At 44.4% G+C, this 11825-nt stretch overlaps 1 protein-coding gene across 3 annotated transcripts; it reads right to left on the bottom strand.

Annotated features, from left to right (window-relative positions):
* Positions 1 to 1092: 1092 nt before the first annotated feature.
* znf395b (zinc finger protein 395b) lies at positions 1093 to 11825 on the bottom strand. 3 transcript variants are annotated; one of them, XM_047574333.1, is made up of 10 exons: positions 11580 to 11825; positions 9307 to 9485; positions 8627 to 8778; positions 8417 to 8529; positions 7224 to 7423; positions 6515 to 6615; positions 5445 to 5742; positions 2859 to 3038; positions 2555 to 2661; positions 1093 to 1986 (listed from the first exon to the last, which is right to left on the bottom strand). In XM_047574333.1, the coding sequence occupies exons 2-10, from the start codon at positions 9436 to 9438 to the stop codon at positions 1875 to 1877; spliced, it is 1395 nt and encodes a 464-aa protein (XP_047430289.1). In that variant the 5' UTR covers positions 9439 to 9485; positions 11580 to 11825; the 3' UTR covers positions 1093 to 1874. The 3 variants fall into 3 exon arrangements, with proteins under 3 accessions (XP_047430289.1, XP_047430288.1, XP_047430290.1); XM_047574332.1 differs by having other exon boundaries at positions 5445 to 5745; positions 11580 to 11820; XM_047574334.1 differs by having other exon boundaries at positions 2943 to 3038; positions 5445 to 5745; positions 11580 to 11814.

The raw sequence follows: 11825 nt of genomic DNA, 5'->3' as shown, positions 1-11825 counted from the left end.
CCCGCCTGCTGGTTGACTTCAGAATATTTATGCATTGCTCTCAGTTTCCAAATGTCAAATAAGCATTAAATCTACTTTAATAGTAAGACACAATGACCCAGTTCTCACCTCTGCTCCCCTCCAGTGGTTTTCCTGCAGTCTGTAACTACTCTTGAATTATGAAAATGAGGGAGCTATAATTTAAAGTGTTACTGTGGCAGAACTCAGGAGTAATAAGAAACTAACCCTCCAGTATGTCCTCCAGCATCACCCTGCCCGGGGCCTTTTTCCAGAGCAGTTCATGGCAGCTTAGTCAGACTGCACTAAAGCGCAGGAAGCTGAAAACAGCCAGGGTCGTTGGGTGTGTACTGCAGCGTATCATGGGAGGCTGTGGCCTAATGGCATCAGTCCTAGAATCCACCGTCTTAATGTACCATTTAAGAGCAGGGGGATGCGGTGAACTGAGCATGGGGCCGTAATCGTTATACAGTAAAAGACGTTTCCGCTTGGGCGAAAAAAGAAATATGCGAATTAATTTTGCCCTCACGCATCCGTTGTTTTGCATCTTAACTGTGTTCGAACAGTTCACGAGCGCGGGTGACGGCAGCGTGTGTTAGTGTGCACATCGTGCACGTGTGTGTGTGTTTCTCCGTGGATACAGTAGTGTACGTTTCTTTCAGGTCACATTTTTAACATTTACACCATAGGTCTTCAACATGGGGTCTGCGACCCCTAGGGGGTCCGCAGGAGTACTGCAGGGGGGAGGGGCTCGCAAAATCTGCCTGACTGGACATTTTATATATATTTTTTAAATTTTCCCCCACAAATTACATACACATTAACATGAATCTAACATTTTAGTAAAGGAATAAGGAATAGGTTAATATTGAATGCAAAATGATGATAATAATAATAATGTATAGTTATATATATATTTTACATAGTAGGTAGGGGGTCCCTACTTAATTTCTCCATCAGTTTGGGGGTCCTTGTCCTGAAAAACATTGAAGACCCCTGATTTACATCATTGTCCTTCGTTCAAAATTAAATAGTTTCTATTTCTATTTCTTCTGTCAGGCAGAAGAACAAAAACACAAAGAAAAAAAGGAAACGTTTCAAATTCTCAGTGCTTTTTAATGTGTTTGACCATATATTTTTTCTCTTTCTTTTTTATTGCTATTACAAACTCCATCCCCTAACGCCAGTCCCACCGCCATGACTCCATAACTTCATGGATAAAACCATTAACACTGGTTGTGTGCCAACACATGGGCAGGAAGGAAATCCATCTAAAGGAAGGAACTTGGTTGAGTCAAACCAAATGTAGCTTATTCGTGAGTTTATATTCCATAAAAGTGCAGAAGAACATGAATATTAAAAAAAGAAAAAAAAAAAAAGAAAAAATGTCTGCCCAAAACATGGGCTCAACGTGACGATAAAAAATAGGTATAAAATACTCGTACATAACTCAAAGCACACAATATAATGTACATCATGACCACTGTGTAACCACTGGAAGAGAAGATTGGAATAGAGTAAACAGCCAAGTAGCGGTCTAATACAGCGGAGCTACAGGGGCAGTAACATGACCTTTGGATAAAGTGGGAGAGTACTATAGGCTTAGCACATCACATGGTCAAAGTCAGTCAACAGCTAGCACCATCGCAGACTTCAGTTTTCAGGATCAAGTTACAAAGATACGGAAAAGTCAGTTTGCATTCCTCGAGGAAAGAAACAGACTGAGATGAAAGTAAAAAAAAAATAAAAACATGTAAAAGAACCTTTTTTTCAATGGCTCCGGGGCCCTGATTTATATTCTCTTTCTGATAAAAGTCTCTGTTACCACTCGTCCGTCAGTCCACCTCTTGTGACTCTCCATTGTCAAGCAGCTGCTTCTAGTCGGGGAACCGCTGACAGGCCTTTTTCCAGCGGCAGGCGGTGCACCACTGATCCTTGCGCTCCACTCCGTACACCTTGCGGCACTTCTTGGCCTCCCCGCGACCCTTCCTGCAAAGAGGACGCACTTGGTGAGGATGTGTGAAGTGAGGTGAGACGCGATCACCCTTTATAAGAATGAGGCAGAGGGAAAACCGATATCCTATGAAGAGATGATTTAATCAATTTCTTCTTTCCTGGGCGATGTGATTTGAAAAGATGTCGGCATGATGGGTAATAAAAAGGCAGCAGAGGGGCGGCTACACGGATACTGGAATATCAGTGAAGCTTTATTTGACGAGATTAAGATCTGAATGATTCCCAGGAAGAGCAGCTTAGCCCCTGGATCTAAAGATGAACCTAAATGCCAAAAACACATTGACACCAGCCAGCCCACTCCTTTGAAAAGGAGTGGGCGGAGCAACATACTTATCTGGCCCCACCCCTTGTCAGTATTAATATGTCATGTTTTTTTTAGGTTTCTCCTTTTTGTCTTGTTAAAACCACGCTCCCGTCCCATTTCAAGGTTCTGGCTGATGGGTGTATGTTTAGGAAAGCAGCGCTGCGCCTCAGTGCCTCCCGGAGCTGCTAGTGTGTCTGCGGTTTAAATTTTAATAGAAAGCAAACAGGAGCACCTCACCTGAAGGAGCAGTGAGTGCGAGAGGGCGACGCGCTCATTGGCTGCAGCCGGTTCTGCTGGAGCCACTGTTCCCCGACGCTGACGGAGCGGCAGCGAGGTTTCACCATCTGAGGAGACGAGAGCAGATCATAAGCAAACAGCCTTCGATGTAAGAGACTGGTGGTGTGGCCGTTGGAAGTGACTGAGCTTTAGACACAGTGTTTAGATTCCAGCGTATTCTACCCTTCTCTGTGACGGCCAGCGTTTCGTCGCTTTTCATTTGATATTCAACACAGGTCGTACAGGTCGTTCGCTACACACATACCCCTTCTTTCCTAGTGTAACTCGGCCCTAATCCGGCCCTTACTGGATGTGCAGCCACGCATACAAAGCCGAAGAGAAGACCCACCGGCGTGTTGCTGTGGCCGGAGGCGGAGGTCGAGGGGGTCCAACCCTGGCTGCTGGGGCTCCTGGAGGCCACAGAAACCTGGACCGGGCTACAGGCCTGAAGGAAGCAAGAAAGAGGATGCATTACTTCATCATCTGCAGTACTTTGAACTGGCTAACAGCCTGTTTCATGTGAAAGGTAAGACTAGATTAGCACGTTTGTTTGGAGACTTGAGGAAAGAACAGACAAGCTGTAGAAAACGTAAAAACAAATGCAAGGAAGTGTAGGCTGGCTCTCCATTTAGCTTAGATCTAACCTGAAAAAAAGAAGCAGCAAAGACATATGTTGGCGTCTTTCTGCATCTTTCAATGGATACAAATTCTGTAATAATTTTCTGTCAGTACAAATGAATCTTTCCACATTATACACACAACAGTGATCCAGTGATAAAAACTTAAAATATTTCAAGTAAAACTGCTGAATCTGCAAGATTTTAGTTTCTTTTCTGCCCAAAACTAATGTGACAATTACTTTTACTTAGCATTTTTGTGGAATAACTTTGCAGTTCAAAATAGCACAGCAGCCCTATTATAAACTGCACCTAATGTTCTTGTTGTTGTCTGTTATATTATTATTATTACAACAGCATACATTCAATGCTAAATGTTGATTACTTGTGGTATTTATGCTTGTACTGATAACTTAATAGTACTTTATTTTATTATTATTATTTTATATTATCATTTTATTTTAGCGCTTTTCTAATAACCTGCAAATTGCAAAATGATCACTCTACAGTTAAAAATCACACATGTTAAATGAACCTTTCCTCTGAAGCACATGCTGCTTTCCTAACATCTCAGGCCACAGCGTAGACAGAAGGAGTGATATGACAGCACTAGCACTGAGGCCAGAAGAAACGATGCCCATGTTAGTTTAACAAATCACGCCGCCAGCAGGCGTGACACACACAGAAACACTGCTCCACCAGCGGCACTGACCCGCTGTTCAACCCGACTCAGACGGAGCAGTCGCTGCAGTTTCTGCAGCCACGAGGGCATCTGAGTCAAAAAAGACGCCTGACGTGCTCTTCACACCAAAAATGCAAAAACAATAACGTCACTGCTGTTTTTAAGTTTGCTTAAGAGATTTTTTGGAAAGCCTTTGGGTCGAATGAATCCAAAAGGGACATGGGCGTATGTGCAACGCGCCCAGACCGCTGGGAAACATCACTGGAAGAATTCATGTTTTTGTTTTTTTTTTTCTGCCTTCTACAGGCTGGTGACGGTCTAGTCTCGTTGGGAGAGCGAGCAGGCCCACAGCGCAGCGGGCACACTCACTCTCACAAAGCATCCATTTGCAGGCCCGGCGCTATGGGGTAGACGCAGGTCACCAGTGAAATGCGCTGCTTTGTGAGGCATAAACAAAGCTATCGCTCACTGGCTCGTTTGAGGGGTATCTGCATGGGGGAGCCGGGTGAGGAGACTCTGAAAACAGCACCACAGCCACGTTAACACTGACGGAGCTACTGCAACGAAAACAGAGTTCATTTCATTTCCGTTTTCATGTACCGCCTGATTTCATGGAAAATATGAGCGAATTTGGGCTCTTGGCGATGGGGAAATACTGGTGCCTAGAAGGTAAATTCCCAGACTCTCACACTAAAATCTCCGCCTGACATTTAATAATTTATGCTAACAAGGACCACGCTGTCTCATTTCATTGCCTTCAAACTATTCCATTCTCCAAAACGCTATTTTTCGGGAGGTACTCGTATTCTGGGAAGGAAACAGGCCGTTACTGCGATAATAAATATAAAAATAGGAATTTTGTACAAAAGCTTCCTATGACGCACTGAATTCCCTGGTCATCGCAGGAAAACAAATTCCAGTCAGCCATGTACAGCCTGCAAAACAGTGTTTAGATAATAACAAAACATTAAATTTGGACTCAAACTGGGACTAATTAAAGTAACATAGGCGGGCAAACGTCATTCCAGGTTTTATAGCTGGTTGAGCACAGCCACCCACAGCACATTAATGAATCATCTGATCAGGCATGTGAAACAGACTGCTATTAATAAAAACATATTGGTGAGGCGTGTTACAGCTGATACAGACGGAAAAATAAAGGCCACTGCACGCAATTAGACCGAAGTCCTCAGAGCCATGTTGCCATTAACAACTTCAATGTCTATGACTACGTTGATGTAGTTGTAATTTTGCGTAAATAACACATGTAATGATTAATTTAAAACAAGCGAATACTAAAGAGCTACAAGCAACTGATTAGCTTAGCTCAGCGTAATGCCTGGACACTCATAATAACTTGTGTGTCTATGTTGAAAGGTAATAAAACCCACCTACTAGTCCAAAATCATACACACATGTTGTACTTCACACTTTGATGAATTTTGGTATTTCTTGTATTGCTGACCTTTGGGAGAGAGTCTATATTCTATATATTTCTCACACTCTTTATGTCAGTACTACTGGGGCCTGAGAGCGACTCTGCTGCTCCTACCTGATAGAGATGCTCTGAGTGGATCTGCCAGAAGCTGCTGGGGGCCGACTGGCTGAGCGGACTGGGCCTGCTCGGGCCCGGCCCAGAGCTGGAGTTGGACCTGGGCCTGTGGGCCGTGGGGATCTGGAGCTCAGAGCCTGGAGGAGAACCGCAGGAGGCCCAGCTGAGAGGAGTGGACGGGGCCTGGCCCAGAGCCTGCTGGGCAGGGGCGGGAGACGGAGTGGAGCTGGCGTCAACGGCCTCACAGGAGATCCTGGTGTAGTAGAAGTCCTCCTCCCTCTGAGACTGATCTGATCCACTGCTGCGTGAGTGAGTGAGGAGGGACAGAGCAGGAGACACAGAGAGGAAGGAGTGACAGCTGTGTTTTGGAGTGTTACTGAAAGCAGCACTCTGATATAAATGTCATGTCTCCTAACCAAGTGAGAGCTCTTCCACAGCCTGAAATTTTTATTTCCTCTTGTTTTTTTAATGTTGTTTTTCAGCTTGGAAATGTTCTAAAGGGCTAAACTGGTTTCCACTCAGACTACAGTGAAAACTACAGTGGCATATCAGTGTACACGCAATCCTAAAAAAATATATAATATGGTTAGCAGAAACTTAACTGTGGTCTAATCCATAATCCTGACAATGAACACAGTGGCTCCATATTTAATTAAGTTTTAATTTATTTATCGAGGTCAAATCTGCTGTTTGTGCTCAGACATTTAACATTTGATAACGCTGACTATTGAATGAGGAGAAGTGTTTTGTGGAGAACATATCTTACATCTAAGCTCAGCCATGTGTTGTTGTTAGCTCCAGGCAAATAATACATAATATATTGTAACCGTTATTTCTCACAATAAGAATATCTTTTTATATACCATACTTTTTTAAACTTTACTTTATGATCAAGAGGAGTGACACAAAAAACTTCTAATTACAATAGAAAGGAACATTTATCAGTAAAACTGTACAAGTCCCTAATTTATAAAAAAAAAATGTTTTTTAAGAACGTTAACACCAGTATTACACATCCCTAGTAAGAATGGAACAGATAAGTGTTGATGTAAATTAAAATGCCAGCTCACCCCAGATGCAGCACACGGATGTGTCTCTTTATTCCGACTGAAGACGTGAGCACTTTGCTGCAACTGGGCCACAGACACTTATAAACACCTCTGAAGGAGCTCTGTGAGGGAGAGGAAACACAGCAGAGGTCAAGTACGGGACAGAGGCAGACACGCACAGCGCAGAGAGTCTCCGGCTTTAATAACATACTTCCACTCCTCATTATTGAGGCTTCCGAGGCAGCAGTTCCCACCATATGGTGCAAATTCATCAGTTAAAACTACACCGTGGCACTCTGGGATGAGGAGACGCCACGCCAACGGTAATCCATGTTTGTCAGGGCTTTCTGGTTTAGACTGTAATCCTCCCTCCAAAGGGAGAATTTCTTTTTTATGTCAAGAATCAGAAAATTTTCTTGAAGGCTTTCTAGGTTCAGTTCTTGGATGGCAAGAAAGGGCACATTCATAGAACCCAAGTTACATTCATAACTTTTATCCTTTTTCCACCTTAGGCACGGCCAAACTCCTACCCAGCGTAGGCTCCTCCTGCTGCACACAAGAGTCAGCTGTGTAGCTCCACGTCTGTGACCAGAGACACCAGACACATGATTTACAGAGAGATTTCCCAGGCACAGATGAGCTAAATCAGCCTCACAAACGAAGTGGTTCGGGACTTGAATGTAACAGACGATAATTTACATTCAATATTCCCAAAAAACTATTTATGTACCTTTGGCTTTTTGGCAGTGAGCTCCTCTCCCTGCTCCAGCTCCATGTGCAGGCCCTCGTCGAGGCTGCTGTCCATCTCAGTGACGGACGGCGAGGGGGCGGGGCTCACGTTGCCGTGGTCCCAGCTCCAGTAGCCGCTGCTGCCGCTGTCGGAGAGCTCGCCTCCGCCACACTCCATGTCAGCTGATGAGGATGAACCAGCTGGAGGAAGACAGAGCGCACAGAAAGCTTAGCCTTCTGCTTCACACGGGCTCTCTCACACGAGAGCGTATACAACACTGCCATTTTCCTTGGGAAAATTCTACACAAGATAAAAGTATGTAAATATTAATCTTATGGTTGAAATATTAAAAATTCTCTGTTCCTTTTGTGATAAAAATAGATATTGTGTTTGGGACTGCTCTCCACCCTTCCTACAGCTGGTGTCCCAGGCTGGTGCCAAGTTTTGCGGTGGTTAGATCATGTCAGTGTCTTTTTACACCCTGCTTGATGACATTTTGATTATCATGATCTAAAATAGCAAGTAATCTGCAATTTTACACAAATTAGTTTACTTTTATCAAGGTTAGAAATGAAAGCTCTTTAGACACATTTAGACAAATATTTCTCTTGGTTTTACTCATTTCAAAAAAGTCACTTCTATTTCCAGGCCCTTGTTGTGTTCAGTTATTTTTGCTATGTTACAAATCTGTCCTCATAAACATGACTCAGGATACCGAATCTAGAATCGGAAGGCTGGTATTCCCCTTCACAATTAGGAGACAAAGCAAAAACAGACTACGCCCTTCTATTAAGTGACATCAGACGCCAAAATCATTCACTGCTGATTTTCAGTTTCCATGAATGAAGACAAATTTGTTGCCATGCTATGATACTTTTTTTAATTAGCTGTTCAGGCCACTGACTGCCCGTCTGGACCGAAAATCCCTGTGCACAGACTGGACAATTAAAACCACTTAATTCATTAGCATTTAGAACTCCTGGAGGCGTGGCTATATTCTCAAATAGAAAACATTAGCAATGAACAATGGGAACAAAATATTAGGCATTTTGAAGGACGTATAAAGCATTAGTAAGGGCTTTTCTTCTATAAAATAATTGGTTACAATTTCTAAGCGTCCCTCAACTACATCACTGATCTCCTTCATAAAGGACGCAGTATTTGCAAGTGTGTGCTGCTGAGGTGAGTCTGACCTGGTCCAGGGTCGGTTTGTGGAGGACTCTGGACCACGGGGCTGCAGGACAGACTCGTCAGGACCATGGCTGCCATGATCTCGTCCATCTCCACCGACTCCGGGCTACGAAAGCTGGGGACAACGGGGAAAAAAAACAAAACATTTAGCTCTGCCGGAATCGAGTTCACCCTCACACCCTCCTTCACTAGCGTTCGGAAGATTTCCTCACCTGTACGGAGCCTCCCCAGTAGCCGACGCGTTGCTGAGGTGCATTGTGGGTGCTGTATTTTGCAGTGGAGCAGCAGGGTTCCTGCAGACTGGTGTTTTGCTCTTGTGATGGCCGCTCTCTACGAATACTTTCTCGACAAGGACGCAGCTCGCCTTCAGAGAGAGAGAGAGAGGGATTTACAAAATGAGCTCCCAGCTAAAATGTGAATAAGTTGTCAGTTTAGCACCTCCGGTACACGTTTGCCATCCTCTTAGTAAATTAGTGGAAGCCGACACGGACACACATACCCCGTCTAGGCCTTATGTGGGTTAAGCTGTTTACGGGAGTCTTTGATACCCTGAAAGTGAGCCCTGCTGTTGCTGTGAATAAAGCAGTTAAGAGAATGTTTCCTGTCCATCTGTGGCGTCCTGCCTGCAGACAGCAAAATCTGCCAGGGAAACAGTGTGAGAAGGAAGCGGGTGCCAGGCTCTGACTAGGCAGTACATTACCTCTAACACGGGGGGAAAGAAATAATGATGAATGCCGATTGTGACAGCCATTCATTTTTCTCATTAAGGGGGACTGTGCTTTAGCGTTTGTGCTAACACTCTGCATGTCGGTGAAATGCACGAATCAGTGAATTAAGCCTTGGACCCCGGACAAAGCCACGGGTGGGAGTCTGGCCCCTCTCGTCCACTCACCAGAGTCTGCTGCGCGTCCTGCCCGTTGCTTTTGTGCGTACTTGTATGGACGCGGGCCTGCTGTCCCAACGGGCAGGCTGCCGTCCCTCCTGGCCCCGTTCCAGCTCTGTTCTCAGGTCCCATAGCTGCCATGGTGCTACTGCACACAGTGGGGGGACTCAGCACAGTGCCACACTTCCCTGCAGGAGAACCACCAGAGACAACATGAGATATGAACCGTCAAAGACACTTCACCGCAGTTTACGACTCCCTACAGTAACACAGTATTCCTAAACCCAATTAACATTAACAAGTTTTCACCACTTTACTACACAGAGCTGCTTCTGCACTGCATACCTCGAAAAAGCACTAAACAATGAGAGTTGATGTTTATCTGCAGCTAGAGCGAATATGCTCTCCCTGAATCATATCATCAGATAATAAATATTTTGCTTTCTCTGGCGAGCAAATATGTTGATCTGAACAGACGGCAGCTTTGCTGACAAATAATTGTTGGCAAACACTCGCGCACTCATTCCATCTCGCGTCTCTGTGCCTGACAGTGCAGAGCAACAAACACCGCGGGGGATTTGATAATACTTGCAGGAATCTGAAGGGAACAGACTTGAGTGGATTTAGATAGTGGCTGAACCAAAAAATCTTGCGCAGTTGTGTTGTCTACTCCGATGAAGCATGTGACTGATAACGCCTTCCACAGACGGGCGCACTCACTGTGGCCTTTCCCCAAAGAGGTAAAATGGGGTCAATGCTGCATTCACTAGACGTAAGAATAAGCCCGACAGACTGTGCAATCCACGATTCACTGTGTTTCTCTAACATCACAGCATTTTATTTATTTATTTATTTTTTGCTGCCATACTCAATGACAGAAGTTTTCTGAAAAGTCACATTGGTTTAATAGCATGCAATCTATTTCTCTTCACACCAGAGTACACAAACACAGAAAAACAAAATTAAATGTATAGCAGATCAGAAGTCATTTGTTAGTTAGTCAATTGTTTTAAGTTATTGATATCTTTAGGAACAGAAAATGAATATATATATATATATATAGATATATAGATAGATAGATAGATAGATAGATAGATAGATAGAAATAATTAAAATTAAAATTCCTTGAAATAAGTATCCAATCCTAAAATGTAAAAGCAAAAATAATTGTATTATTTATTTTGTTTGTTTGTATATTTGTGTTCATTATTGTTAGCATCAAAAATATAAAACAAGCAAAGCAATGGGTCAGCACAACAATACACAATAAAAAATAAATCAGTGCCTACACACAGCTGTGCTATAAATGTGGGATTCCTACAGTTGTACGTGATGTGTCGCCGCTTTAAGACGTAAACACGTTTAAAGCGCCTGTTTCAGGAGATGCTCCGGTTCCACTAATGTCAGTAGTGTGGATGCAGAAGTTGTTTACTCCTTGAAAACCTCACCCCCAGCCGTGTTTTCGACCAAGAGAGCACAACTCTTCCATTCTTCCCTGCGCACCTAAACGCAGCACAAAGCCCGACTTTGCCCACCTTTCCGCCAATCAGCGCCGAGTATCAGTAGTAAACAAGCGCCAGGGTGTGGGCGGGTCCCTGCCGCTGATTGGCCTCGCTCCGATTTTCACGCACACACCCCCTTTCTGACAACGTGTTCGGACACGAGTTTCGCCGGGAGGGACTGAGCTGGAGGAGAGAATCCAGCTGAAAATAACCGGATATTTTGACACAAACTAACGTAAAAGCATCTCATAGGAGTCTAATAACACACAAGATGCACCGAGGAGCGACGGATAAAGAGGAAGGGACTGTAGCATTTGTAAACAGGGTGGTTCAAACGAGCGTCAACAACAAAAGTGCAACGAATAACGTCATTTTGCCACAAATGCAGAAGAGATCCACGCAAACAAGCTCATGTGTTGCACAGTTTAACTGCAGGCCTGCTCCAATTTGATACGCACGACGATAGAATCTGAAATAAAGCCATTAGAAGGTTTTCAAATCAATATAAACCTCGTTTGTAGTCGTTTCTGGCGGCGGCTGAGACGTGTTTTAGGAAAACAACCTGCCTGCAATTCACAATTTTATCTTCCCTCAACTACATCACTGATCTCCACCCGACAACACAGAAACACTCCCTCCCTCCCCCCAGCTCACCAAAAGAAGACAGTATTTTCGCTGTGTTTTTTTCCCCCTGCAACCCCAGAACCTCACATAAAGGCGCAGACTAGGATATGTGGGCTTTTAAAAAATACATATATTTATATATTACTATGTACTCACTCCGCCGTCGTCTCAAACCTCTGTCCTATCCGTCCCGGTCCGAGCTGCAGCGGTGGGTCGTTGCTGCCCTGGCTGTCACGCCGCTCACCGGCTTCAGTCTGTCTGCTGGAGGAAAAAAAAAAAGGGGGTTGGTCTGTCGGATACGCGCCTACGTGTGTGTGCTCGGCGGACCAATGCCGGAGGTGACAGCTGGGCAGAGCGCAGAGATATCAGCCTGCAGCGCGCCCTGCACAAAAGGATGATCTA

The sequence above is a fragment of the Mugil cephalus genome, chromosome 21 (genome assembly GCF_022458985.1).
Source record: "Mugil cephalus isolate CIBA_MC_2020 chromosome 21, CIBA_Mcephalus_1.1, whole genome shotgun sequence".
Lineage (NCBI taxonomy): Eukaryota > Metazoa > Chordata > Actinopteri > Mugiliformes > Mugilidae > Mugil > Mugil cephalus.
Note: the sequence above shows the minus strand (reverse complement) of the source record. Positions and strands in the feature narration are given on the sequence as shown.

What these genes read in the sequence shown, in the direction of transcription:
- znf395b (XM_047574332.1), bottom strand. Translation starts at nt 9,438, where the DNA reads ATGGCAGCTATGGGACCTGAGAACAGAGCTGGAACGGGGCCAGGAGGG. An exon ending in ACTCAGAGCATCTCTATCAG is followed by an intron (nt 3,039 to 5,444) that starts GTAGGAGCAGCA and finishes TGCTTCCTTCAG; the next exon opens with GCCTGTAGCCCGGTCCAGGT. An exon ending in GTTACACTAGGAAAGAAGGG is followed by an intron (nt 2,662 to 2,858) that starts GTATGTGTGTAG and finishes TCGTCTCCTCAG; the next exon opens with ATGGTGAAACCTCGCTGCCG.